The sequence below is a fragment of the Cherax quadricarinatus genome, chromosome 61 (assembly GCF_038502225.1).
Source record: "Cherax quadricarinatus isolate ZL_2023a chromosome 61, ASM3850222v1, whole genome shotgun sequence".
Taxonomy (NCBI): domain Eukaryota; kingdom Metazoa; phylum Arthropoda; class Malacostraca; order Decapoda; family Parastacidae; genus Cherax; species Cherax quadricarinatus.
In genome coordinates this window covers 9087790-9101245 of record NC_091352.1, presented here as the reverse complement: position 1 = coordinate 9101245, position 13456 = coordinate 9087790, and the positions used below count along the sequence as shown (strand labels likewise).

The window sequence follows — 13456 nt, the reverse complement described above, 5'->3', positions numbered from 1 at the left end:
AGTAGTAGTAATGGTGGTGGTTGTAGTAAAGGAGAAATAGTAGTCACGTGAAATCAGTATGGCATCAATACTCACACACAGGTGTTGGGTCAGTGCCAGTGAACACTGATTAGTAGGGTAAACCAGGATGGCTAAAGATCAAGGCACGATCTAAAGGCACCAGCTCGTCTCTGGCCTCACAGTTCACGAGGCTCAATAACTCTTATCCCTTAATCTTTGACATGGGATCTACCGTGACCTTTGACCTGCATGGAGACTATAGTGGACGGATTAAGCATTGTATAGTTTAATCTCAGATCTGTAGTCTAGGCAGCGATGTTTGACTGTGCCATATGTATCAGCATGTCAATCGTGTACGAAAAACAGTGAACATAGTGGCTGAAAACTAACATTTTATTTAGAAATAACCGTATTAACTTTTTATATATAACTTTTATTACACTTCATTACTTGCGTCCTCTGGCAACACATACAGGTCTTAAGAGTTTTAAATTTTGCAGTAGGTTTTACATGGCAGCTTGGTATATGTTGGTTTATTTTGCTTACAGCTTTTTCATAATGCACAGTGTTTGAACGTTGCAGATGAGAAAACTTGAATATTATTACTCGGGGAGGTTACATTATTAACATTTTACATAACAATCTGTATGCTTGGTAAGCAATATACTTTGGAGCAAGTTTGTATATAAAGTTTAGCTAGGAAATAGCTTTTATTGAACACAACAGTGGGATTAAACACTGTCTCCCTTTCTCTCTCATTTCCTACTCCTCTTTACTCTCCTCCTCCTCCTACTTCTCTTCCTGTTCCTCCCCTGCATTGAATTGCCTTTGCCCAGGGGACTCTGGTGACCAGCACAGGGATGCAGGTATAGTAGAGGAGCTTCAGTAATCCTCAGCAGGTAGGTTTCCTGGACGATGTGGTGAGTGGTGGTGGACGTGGAGTGAAGCACCATCAGCACTGGTGCCTGGCATCAGAAGCACGCTAATTATCCCTGACTGCTTAATCCTCGCCTCTCACAGCAAATGCTTAAAGATGTATGTATTACCTGCACTCATCTTCCTTCATACGTTGATGATCACAAAGTAAAATATATATTATTAAATTGAACAAGAAATCCGGTTTTAGTGAGAGGAAAAGGTTTTGGGGTGTTTTGAATCGGAGAGATAGACAGACAGAATAAATGAATGAACATTACTATATATTTATGCCTTTAATATACATATGGCTGGTTTTCAGAGTGTATCGACTCTCATAGCTTGTTCTTGGGCCAAACCTGCCTGTATTGAGTGAGCTCTCTCTTATTTTCATTCCAGAGAGCACATTTCCTAGTCTCTGAGTAATAGTTTAGATGGTTTACCGATTCTGTTTAAGTAGTGTTTTACTGTATATGTTATAATTATTGTGTCTCACATGCTCTTGAGATGTGGGCACAGAATTGTATTATACACGACAGAACGCAAGTGCTTTCAAGTGCTCCATCATTAGCATTGCATCCTTTGTTTTGAAATTCTCATAATTTAACATTTCATTTTCCTTGTCCTGCCTACCTGTTGTTTACCTGTAGATGGTTCGGGTTCAATGTTCCTCGCGGCTCATACTTGAAGGTCAGGTCAGACACCGCAGTTCAGTTAATTTGTTGTGTTCAGTAAAACATTACATTGTCTGACTTCTGTAATCAATATGCCTGTGCATGTTATGTGCGTTTTCTCTAACCTCTGAGTCTGTCATATATTCTTTACTCGTGAGTTTGTTTATCAGTTTAGAAGCCGCTGGAATTTGCCCTCGTACGCAGGTTCCGGAATTTTTAAGTCAGCGACCTACTAGTCTTTATGCCTGAAGCCAATTCCTGTGTAAATAACTGCCTCTAACCTGTGACGTGTGGCTGTTGCTGACTGTGAATCACATTTTAACTGCTTGTATGAAGTTTGAGCTTTGAGGCCAAGTCATGTTTTTTATAATTACCAGGGTGCCTAAAGGGATCTCGGAGATGCTATAGCGCGGTCTTTTGATGTTAACTATTTGATATATATTTAACTGGTGAATTTTAATTGATCTTGGCTTATGAATTTGTTGATATGGTTTTAAATGATACGTATTATTTTAAATTGGCGTGATAACATTATTTTGTTGAATTTGCATTTTTTAATTTATTACAACGAGCGCTGGTTTCACTGGTCAAAACTTTCCCCTAAATCACATTTCCTTCCTCCCCTCCTTCCCCTCTCCCCTGTTTTCTTCCATGTCCACTCTCTTTCCTCTTCCCCCTCTCTCTCTCTCTCCCTCTTGTCCCCCCTCTCTCTCTCCCACTCTCTCTTTTTCTCTCTCTCCCTTCCCCTCTCCATCCCCCTCCGTCTCTCTTTCTCAATTACACCATTTCCACTTCAACAAAAGTATTTCATGACTTTCCTCAACTTGATCCTTTCCAATGCAGTCAGTCTTGTGTCTTCGCCATTTGATATGTAGATCAGGCCACGTTCTCTCAAGATTAAAGCTGCGGTCCTCCTCGCACTCCACTATTGTCGAAAATATTTCTCTCTCGTGCACTGATTGTAGACTCTCTCTCAGACTCTCTCTCAGACTCACTCTCTCTCTCTCTCTCTCTCTCTCTCTCTCCTGAACATTGGATGGCTTCAATAACTCAAACGTCAACTGCAGTAAACTGAGAGGGCTTTTAAGAAACAACCAGACCAGTGACTAGTCATGTTACAAATTAGCTGTCTTATCATATTGTCATTACTCTTAACATATGGGTAAAATATATTGTTCTTATTTTGACCAGATATAGTGACATAATACGTTCATAGGGGGGAAGGTCTAGGAAGTAGTAGTGGTGGTTACAACATTACTCTGACTGATCACTCGGGTTATGATGGCTGTGTGGAATTGAGGGCCGCTAACACCAACAAACTGGTTGATCAGGCGGTCAACAAGGAAACCTGGCCCCTGGCTGGGCTGCGAGGAGAGAACTCTCGAAATGGATCATCGGTATGTTTCATGTATTTTCAACGTAAACCTCGAGATTGAAATAAATGTAGTGAGTCCCAACTTTTCTGATACTTCTAGATATCTTTAAGGTAAATCGGATCGAACTATTAATGCAAAAACCATACAGTAGCATTGGGTCTTCAGCTTTATATTTACAGCCCAGAACACCGCCAGGACACAGTGTTGTTGTAGAGTCAGAGGTTGTGAAGCACTAAATATTTTTAAAATTAACAGACTTATCACTTAATCTTAGCAATAGCAAATAACTTGCACAAAGGAGAAAGCAGCTTATGACTAGTCCATGTTCTAATTCTGACCGAAACTTCGTCCTAAGCTTCTTTCTCATATGTTCGGGTTATTTGTGAATTTCAGTCACTGTATTGTGCCTTTTTTGGTCTTTATAGCTACAGCAGCTGAACGCTGACAGATTAAGTAGGCTTCGTGAACTAAAAGCCAGAAACATTCTTAAATAATCGGAAACTTCATATGGCGTGAACTCTAACAGTAATGTTTAACAAGTCAGTAGGAGGAGGCAAAATACCAAATGACTGGAAACTATCAAATGTCACGTTAATTTCCCCGGCTACTACACTCACCGCAGACACTCATCCCCCGGCATGTATCCTCAGGCATTCTCCTTCCCTAGAAACGCCTAGTGGTGGGGCTGCCTTGTTTGTTACATAGGAATTTCTTTATTGTTAGATCATGATGAGGAAGCAGTTGTAAGAGAGAGAGACAGAAACGATTGGCTGACTGAATGGAAAAGATAGCAAAATAGGGGTCAGGGAGTAAGGGAGTGAAGAGGATGAGGAGAGAGATTGGTTGGTAATGAGATAAGGAGAGGTAAAAGAGAATAACATTGATCAACAGCCTGACACTTAACGAGGCTTGCCTCAGCCCTTTAGGGAATGCAACCCTCCCATAGTGAGCAAATGCCTCCCATTTGTCTCAACTTGCAGAAAAGGCGAGTCTCGGATTTCCTTTTTCATCGTGATGGCGAGCTGGAACTACCAAATGACTGCGTCCCCAGTTTCTCTTCCGCACATGGGCTCTTCTGTCAGTAGTTTTGAAACTTTCTTATGCAAAAATTCTTGAGAATAGACTGCTTTTATGCAGAGTCGTATCAGTCTTATTTCACAATGTTTCGTTCTTGTGGGAAACCGAATTTGATCTTACCTAAGTTTTACAACCACTTTCTAAGATGATTTTATTTGTCTTCTGAGAGGCAGCGCACAGTGCTTGCTGGGATGTTGGATCTTGAGAGAGGCATGTATATTTATCTTGATCCTCTCATTTAATGTTTAATGTGAGTATATCGAGAGAACTTGCTTATCACATTTTCCAAATGATGTCTTCGTGTACCCCAGATTAACTCATCGTCTTTAAATTAATAAAATACCGAACATAGGAAGTAATCAAGACTTCTAAAAACCTCTTTTTTTCCCTTGAACTTGTAACTCAGAATGAGCAGCCTCGTCATTCAAAGGTGGAAGGCGTGGGTTTTCATTAATGCTGCTTAAAAGATTTAATACTTTCAAACCAGTAACTTATTTCTTTATTGTAGTATCTTTCTTGTTTACCACAACCTTCCTAAAATTTATATCTTAGTTACATGCGGAAACTTTTTTAAAATAATAATACACAAATCTGTTTTACGTTAACTAAAGTACACTGAAAACAAAATCTTTCTGAAGGTAAAAGGATGTAATGAAGAAGAAAAAATGCCTAAAAATCCAGTTGCTACTGAGAACCCTCTTGACAAAGAAAACTTTTTTTTTTTTTGAAGACCAGAAGAACGCGGTAGTGTAAAAAAGCCTCGACCCGGGGTTCAGGGATTTATGAAAAGACTCCCGGAGTGAAGATAGACAATTTTCACGCCTTACTCATGTGACTCGAAGTTTCCAGAATGTTCCGTCGTAAAAGTTCGGAAAATACATTAAATATCTGGCCTTCACGTGTGCAGCAGTGATTGATATGCAAGTGGAATGTTGCCAACAGAGGGTCGCCTTGATTCAGCTTCTGCAGAATCAGTTAAATATCCATTTTCTGATGAATGAGTTTAATAACCGTACTCATTTTACTGCCATTAACTGCAGTATACGTACTTTGTTGAAGGGGTACTAAGAAAATGGTAAAATTAATGAGGAGCAGGGGGTCATGGGTACAATTAGAGGACACTGTCCACGTCCGTGGCCCAAGTTTTTTTTTTTTTTTTTTTTTTTTTTTTCCTGCGGACCACTTGCACGAACAGCCTGGTTGACCAGGTAGTTACCATGGAAGCCTCGCCTTTGGCCGGGGTACGAGTAAGATTCGGGGAAGGTACGGTAGAAGAATTCTCTGAACGTGTCAAGGAGAAAAAATGTAAATGTTGAGACGGTTAGTCAGTGGCCCTTGTTATTTGAAAATGTTCACGTCTGTGTATATGATTTTACTATTGGCATTTTTTCATTGTACATATATGCCTTGGCAAATTTACAGTCTTGTAATGCTCTCTGCGTTATTTTCACTCATGTCTTGCCCTGGTAATGTGTCATTCATTACTCTCAAAGCAACTTTCTGACTTTTCCTCTGTTAATCCATCCATGAACGTTATTATTAGCCCGAACCCCTTATTTACTCTCGAGATAGATCCTAAACTCTAAATTACTAATTGATTGGTGTATGAATGTAGCTGATAATGATCAGTTTGAAATTGTGTAGTATACTATAGTATTTCCGCCGTGTGTACAGTTCCCTCAAGCGAATATCAGTCCTGCCTGATATATATATTTGTTAATAGATCCGGGGATCATCGCCCCTGATGCTTGGTCTTAGACCAGGCCTTCTGAATTGGAAAGGATATATTACATAATAATAACTATTGAGAATATGCAATAAAATAAAGAAAATTATTTACTGAACGCAAATAAAAGCTTGTATTATTTGACTGTGTCTGACATGCTCTAAAGACAGAAGGAAAAGATGAGCAGTTCTGCCAGAGCAAAACATAGAACAGGCTTTTGTTTCACAGGCATTGTTATAGGATGGTGATACCTTCCTCGATGGCTACTGTCTTCCAGTCTTCTTGATACTCGCTAAAACATCTTGTGCGTCCTGTAGGTGTAAGACAAATCTTAATGGTACGGCGACGCCTAAATTTCTCCTCACCTTCCACCGGAGGAAACTTTTCTTAGTCGATACTTTGGCTCTTCTAGGTTGGTCTATCTTAACTTTTTTGCAGAACAATAGGGATTTTTTCATAGTTTCCATTCGGGTAATGATGGCGCGGTTGTTATTGGGAGAAAATGAGACTCCAGCATTGAGAGAAAATACATTGTTTTATTTAGTGATTTTTTGACAAACGTTTTTTCTCGTAAATTTAAAAGTTAGATATTTTGCTATTTCTGTACGTACGGCAAATTGTCCAGTTTTTTAACTTTATCCAAAAAAGACATCTTTTTGAGTCCTTAATTCTTTGAATCATGTTTTCCTCCTTTCTTCAAATTAGTACAAGGTACCACCATAGGAGGCATACATCATGTTAAACCTTGACATGATATTTAATCATGGTTACCCCGCAGAATGTATCCCGAGGCTATCCTCACCAGACGAGCCTGGCCCATGGCCGGGCTCAGAGAGTAGATATACTCTCGAAATTCTTCAAAGGTATATCGCCAGATGTCGTATCATGTTTCAGTCATTGTACCTGAAGATTTTGCGTCTTATTCTACGTGATAGGAAGGTGACGTGACGGACATGTTAATACAATTGTAACATTGATGTATTTCACATCTAACACCGTGATGTACATTTAACAGTGGAATATTTCACATAACGTACATGATGCAAGGGCAAATGACATGACTTTCATAATCGACGTGTATTGATCAGGAGTGCAACAATGTGTTTTTTTTTATCTTTTTGCAGGCCGAGATATGGTCAGTTTTTATCGCGATCCTGAGGAAGAGTGTCCGTAACCTGCAAGCCTGCACTGAAGTGGGACTCATCACCCATGTCCTGCAGAGACTTCCGCAGGCAGACAACGTCGTGGCAGGTAGGTCCCCCAGTGTGGTTAGTCACTGTTTGGTAGTGGCAGGTAGGTCCCCAATTATTATTATTATTATTTTCTTGTTTATTTTATTACACTGGTCTACCACCAAAACGCTTCGGATATAAAACTAGTCATTCTTCACTATTTTTTTTTTGCTCACTGAATATGGAAATGATGCTTAAAATTGCAAATCGGTTCTACTTATGAAGATATGAACTAAGGCCGGTTGCTGTCACCCTTGACTTGAGCAGGGTCGAAGGTAAATAAACTGTACAGGGAAAAAGGCTCTAGATTCAAAGCAACAATGCGTAATTGTTTATAAAAACACATGCAGTTTCCTATATTTCTCTTTAGTAGTCCTTTTTCAAGTTTCTTTTTTTCGGGGGAAGAAAGGATGGGGACAGGCTTATTCTCATGAACCACTAGTTATTCAAATTTGATTTGGTTACCATTTTCTGGGCAATTTCGATGCCAGAGTTTGGGTATTAGGTCATCATTCCCGAAAGTCAGATAGTGCACACATGTTAACTGTTTTTATTATTTGCTCTTGATATTGACTTTTTCAGTCAAATTTGATCACAGATGCCTCGCAGTTGCGTGAACAATGAAGATAACTTTCGTTATGTTTGTGGAAAATTGGATTTCGTGTCACGGAGTAGTTGGCGATGAACACGGTGGACGTTTCCGCCAGGACATCTCAGTCATGGAGAAATGCTACCAGGGCAAAACTGCGTCCACTATTATTAGCAGATTTCTACTGATCAGTAACAAGAGATGCACCAAAATTGGAATACACGAGACGAGCCAATAAACGTCAGGTTGAATCCATATAAGTTAATACATTCATTACACACGTGTGTTTCTAAAATATTGTATACACATATGCAAAATGTGTAAATATATTTCCTTGAAAACTTTAGCTAGTCGATTGTTATTATGACCATATTCGTTTTCAGCATCCCAGAAACCTTAAAGTAAAATGCCATGTTACCTCCGAAGCATAAAATTTTTCAAAATTTGTAGACCAGTGTTATTATTATTATTATTAATATTATTATTATTATTATTATTATTATTTGTTCTTTTTATTTTTATTATTACTTTTATTCTTATATTAATAGTAATAATACCCAAGTTCATAAGGGATTTGAGACGAATTTCGAAGGGCCCACATACGAGAGGATGGTAAAAAAATAATGAGTTTGGTCCCATTCCCAATATTGAGGTCATGTGACTCTTGTGTTCAGTACAGACTGACAGTTCAAATGAATGAGATCCAGAACTCTACCAACATCTCCAGATTTCTGACCTAACCAAGCCCGATTCGATTTTTTAAAGAAGCCATTGATAGTATTCTCATATACTTTACCCCAGCGCAGACTAGTGAAACTCAGTATTCATTAAAATATTAAAAAAAAAAATATCATATGACTCCTGGACACAGGAGTCATCCCGTAGTAGTTAAAAACAATAGATATAGACCCACTACACAAAAGTGGCAATATAGCAGTTGCAAAAAGCTAAAGGCCAACAAAACGGACGTGCCACAATATCAAATTCTTTAAAAGAGTTTTAAGAAGAAAGATCGATTGCACAACTTGGGGCAACCTGAGTTTAGAGCAGTTCCCTCTTGCCTCTCTCGACTCCTGGATCATTACGATGTGGGATGTACTGAAAGACAAACAGTAAGCCATTGTAGTATGCAGAGATCTTGTAGAAGAATTCAATAAATGTGACGATGGTGTAGTAGTACACAAAGTGCGTGCAAAAGGAATAACTGAAAAAGTGGGCAGATGGATTTTTTTTTAATTTTCTAACAAATTGAAAGCAAAGAGTAATAGTCAACAGAGTAAAATCAGAGTCTTCCACATGGAAAATTTCTGTTCCTCAAGGTACAGTACTCGCCCCAATTCTCTCTCATTCTTATTCCTGAAAGAGACAGACATATAAACGATACTATAATTTGTAAGAGCATGGCATCCACTGGGGACAGCATATGTTCAAGCATATATTAACTGTTTTCCAGTAAGCCACAGAAAACAGTATGATGTTATATGAGAACATATATCGGTTACTCCACTGTCGATGAAAAATAGAGCGGTATAACAATATAAATCCTAGAAGTGATGCCAGGTGGCTTTACATTCATAGATCACGACAGTGTTGCTATCACAGACGAAGAAATTTGATAGACTAAATATCTTGAACCTTCAAAATAAGAGATTCCAAGTTATTGATGATACCCTTAAGTCATGTGTGCTCTCTAGACTGGAATATTACTGCATCACCTTGTAAGGTAGGCGGCAAAATGACGTTACTGGAGAATGAACAGACAGGAACCTTAGTTACTGAGAGCGATTGAGGTCTCTTGAACTGTATTGTCTGGAATGTAGGCCAGGATACGCCATGATTTTACACCTGGAAAATTCTGGAGAAATTGATCCAAAATGTACACACCGAAGTTACTCCTTCCGAGACAAAGAGATTCGTTAGACCGAGCAAAATACTCCCAATGAAAACCAGAAATGTGGTGAGTACACTGAAGACAACTCAGTAATTGTAAAGGGACCAAGATTTTTCAACACCCATCATACATAGGGAGAATTACTAACAGACTCCTTGCTGTGGTTCCTATGGTGGATTGTGTATAGCTAGCACCAACTGCCTGGTTAATCAGGATATCAACCAGGAGGCCTGGACTGTGTCCGGGCCGTAGGGACAGTGGCCCCCCCGATATCGTCTTCAGGTAACCTAGATAAGAATAGATCGATTTGCGACGTTAGGGCTCTCTGAGGTTTCCAATAGTGGGTAGAAGTGTGACAGCTATTGGCAATATTTAGGCACAATATTTATTACCTCAAGCAAGAGCTGCTCTCAGTTCTGGGGGAAGTAGATGGTAGTCCGATATATTGGAAACTGAAGTGGAGTGGTAACAGCAGTCGATACAAAGGTAGGGATGTGTGTGTGTGTGTGTGTGTGTGTGTGTGTGTGTGTGTGTGTGTGTGTGTGTGTGTGTGTGTGTCTGTCTCTGTCTGTCTGTCTGTCTGTCTGTGTGTGTTTGTGTTTGTCGCGCGAGGCCTTTGTTGTCTTTTGTGTGTACATTTGCGTGCATGTGCGTGCATTTGTTTTGTGTGTTATGTAGTTATATGAATAAATGTATGTGCACGCTCATAGCAAAGATCTGAAAATACATAAATAAATAAATGAATATATATATATATATATATATATATATATATATATATATATATATATATATATATATATATAATGAGATCACAGTAAACAGGTGATGTCAGAATATGCAAAACAACCACTGTGAAAGAATAGTGAAATTTCAAGCGATTTCGTGACTTCTCACATTGTCAAGGAACTATACAAATGAAAGGTTTACAGGAAGGCATATAAGGACGAGATTACACCTCGCTGCCACACCCCCAACACACCACCGTTTATGATGATGTAGGTAGGTAGTCAGTGATCCGTGAAATACAGCTTTTATTCTACCCAAAAAATTTGTCTAACTTACCGTTCAGCAATTTTCTCAAATTTGGGTATTTTTCATAGCAATAAGGTACTTTTTTTAACAGTAAATCATTGTCTTGGGTGTTTTTCTTAGCATTTTTTTTTTAATTTTTCTTACTAATAGGGAGTTTCTTAACATCGGGGTATTTTTCAGTAAGTTTTTCTTAGTATTAGGTGTTCTACTCGACAGTGTTCTATCTTAATAATTAGTTGTTTTTTAACAATACGGTCTATTAGTAATAGTATAATTATCTTCTTAGTAATTGGGTGTTTTTTTCTGTGCAGAAAGATTTTTTTTACTCGTAATGATGGGGAAAATAAGACATTGAGGCTACATTTGCTTTGGGAAATTTGAATGTCAAGTAGTGGATAAGTGAAAAAAAAGAGTCTTTATTAATGTTAAAATCGGATGAGCGATTATTCCTGGTGATCTGTCTGCTGGTGTGTGTGTCCACCACATACACTGCTTGTTGTTACCAGGAGCATTGAGGCGGTAAATCCTGTTGAAAACACCTGATGACAGTACTCTCTCTCTCTCTCTCTCTCTCTCTCTCTATCTATCTCACTCTCTCTCTCTCTCGCTCTCTCTCTCTCTCTCTCTCTCTCTCACTCCCTCCCTCCCTCCCTCCCTCCCTCCCTCCCTCCCTCCCTCCCCCTCCCCTTCCTCCCCACTTTAAAACTTTTATGCTATACCTTGTACGGTGTAATGAACAAACCAGCTAACTAACATTGTGAACACGTTACACATTTCTCCGTGACATAACAGGAGTTTTCGTGTTTGCGTAATATTACATACACCTGATGGATAAGGCAGTATATGAGGAGATATGGTAACAACGTTCAGGATACTCAGAAGTAAACAAGCAGAGGCATAAGCTTTGCTCCAATAATATAAATAGGTAATCCCACTCGTACAACTTAGGAGGGAAAACTGTAGATTTAAATCAGCAGGCTATATAAATCGTGAGAGTGTATTTTCTGGAATATAGCTCGACCGGGTACTTTGGAACGTGAGGATAGTACAAGGAAGAAGAGGCCAGAAGAACGTGTCATTTACGGGTCCCTAGGGCTGACGAAAAATCTTAAAATCAGGAATAAAATATATTGAGCACACTTCACGCTTAGCAACCTGCAGTATACTCACAGTATACTCAGGCAGGACACCGAGTGCCTAACCAGTTACTGGTCATTATTTGACAAAGACCCGTGTAGTTAGACACTTGTCTTTCTTCCTGATGAATAAACCACCACCATCACCCTTACACTTAAGCTGTCTGCAGAAGCCCAGTCAAACACAAGTTGGTATTTAGAAAGATGAACTCGAAACTTTCAAACGCCTGTTCACCGGAATTTATAAGACTGTTCATGGAGTACGCCGCTCAGTCGTGAAGCCACATTCAAGAAGAACGTAACAATAAAAACTAGATAAAGTAGAAAGGTGACCCACAAGGCTTGTATCCGAACTGAGAAACAGAAGCCGTATAGAAAGCACGAACTAATTGGACCCAGTGTTTCTGCAAAGCGTAGAAATGATAAGGACAAAACATTCTTCTCTTTAACAGGGTGGAATGACAGGCACAAGTTTAAATGCGACAGACACACATGGAAATTAAACTCCCAAGAGTCAAAGAATACGCTAGGGTTGTAGAAAGTGGAATGTACTCCAGAACAGAATAGATGATAGAACCATCACAGAGTAGCAAAGGCGAGAAATAAAAGACGTCATCCTAAAGAAAGTTAAACAGTGGGCCCAAAAGCTGGAGCTCAGCACCCGTGAACTCTGGTAAATACATACAGCAGCAGTGTGAATGATGGGATTGCTAGGGAACAAGGCTTGCCGCAAACCTCGTAGTTTTGGTTTAGAGACCAGACTGCAACTTCCTCTCGGTGAAACTCTGCAGAAGTCCAGGTGTCTAGCACACAGCACTCCAACATTGTTTCAGGTCATTTAATGCTTACCAGGAAATTAGTGTTTTTCGTAAAAATAACGGATAATTTTTCTTTAGGAAAATGTGCACCAGACAACACACTCAGAAATTAGACAGTCACTTGTGCTTTTTTAATAAAATATATAATAATAAACGAAACTAAACATTGCAACGAATAGATACTTGCATGAGTCTGTTTCCTGTAAGGATTACACGTGGGGAGTAAACCTACCTTTGATGGATAGTGAAATGCCTGGGAGGTGTTGAGGTGTAGCCATGGTGACGGCTTCCGGTATATATTACATCAAGTCACTAAATCTCACGAAACCCCATCACCCAGACTCACTCTTGCTTCACCCTCTCTTACTCACCTATCATATTACCTCCCTCACCTTTTATGCTACCTCACTCATCTTCGACCTCACTCGTCCCTCACTGTCATTAGAGTCAATGATGGGATGAGATCTCGGTTAAAAACACAAGTCTCATCTTAATTCTCTCAATTATTCTTTCTTCACTTCCGCAGTCATTCCTTTTCTCTTACTTCTTCTTAGTTTATTCGTCAGGGAATTTTACATGACACGGGTTTTGGTCATGTGATGAGACGTCGTAAGCTCTTCTCTTCCGTGTGCGGGTTATTTGTGTAATATTGTCTCCCTAATGATAGCTTTCTTGACCTGAGTACGTGTGTGAGGTTCGGTCTTGACTATACACCTTAGTACTTGTGCGAGGTGAGGTTAGTGTAGTGATTTAAAACCTTCCAGTTACACGAGGGGCCATGAGGGCTGCTTTATATCTTTTACAGCACCAGTTAAACATACTTTAATTCCTAAGATATAGATTAAAGTAACTCTCAGCGTGTAGATACTGATGGTTTCACATCTTTCAGTGTATATACATCGAGAAATGCACACCTCTTAATGCACATTTCCCTTGGGACTTGAAGACTTCCTGACCTGCTCATCCACACAACATTCACTCGCTAGT

General features: G+C 39.3%; 1 protein-coding gene across 2 annotated transcripts in view; it reads left to right on the top strand.

Annotated features, from left to right (window-relative positions):
* LOC128699371 (uncharacterized) overlaps positions 1-13456 on the top strand; it is a 361556-nt gene that overhangs the window by 125550 nt on the left and 222550 nt on the right. For both annotated transcript variants that reach the window (XM_053792044.2, XM_053792045.2), the window contains exon 3: positions 6893-7019. In XM_053792044.2, the coding sequence (XP_053648019.1) occupies positions 6893-7019 (127 nt within the window). The remainder of the gene's footprint in view (positions 1-6892; positions 7020-13456) is intronic.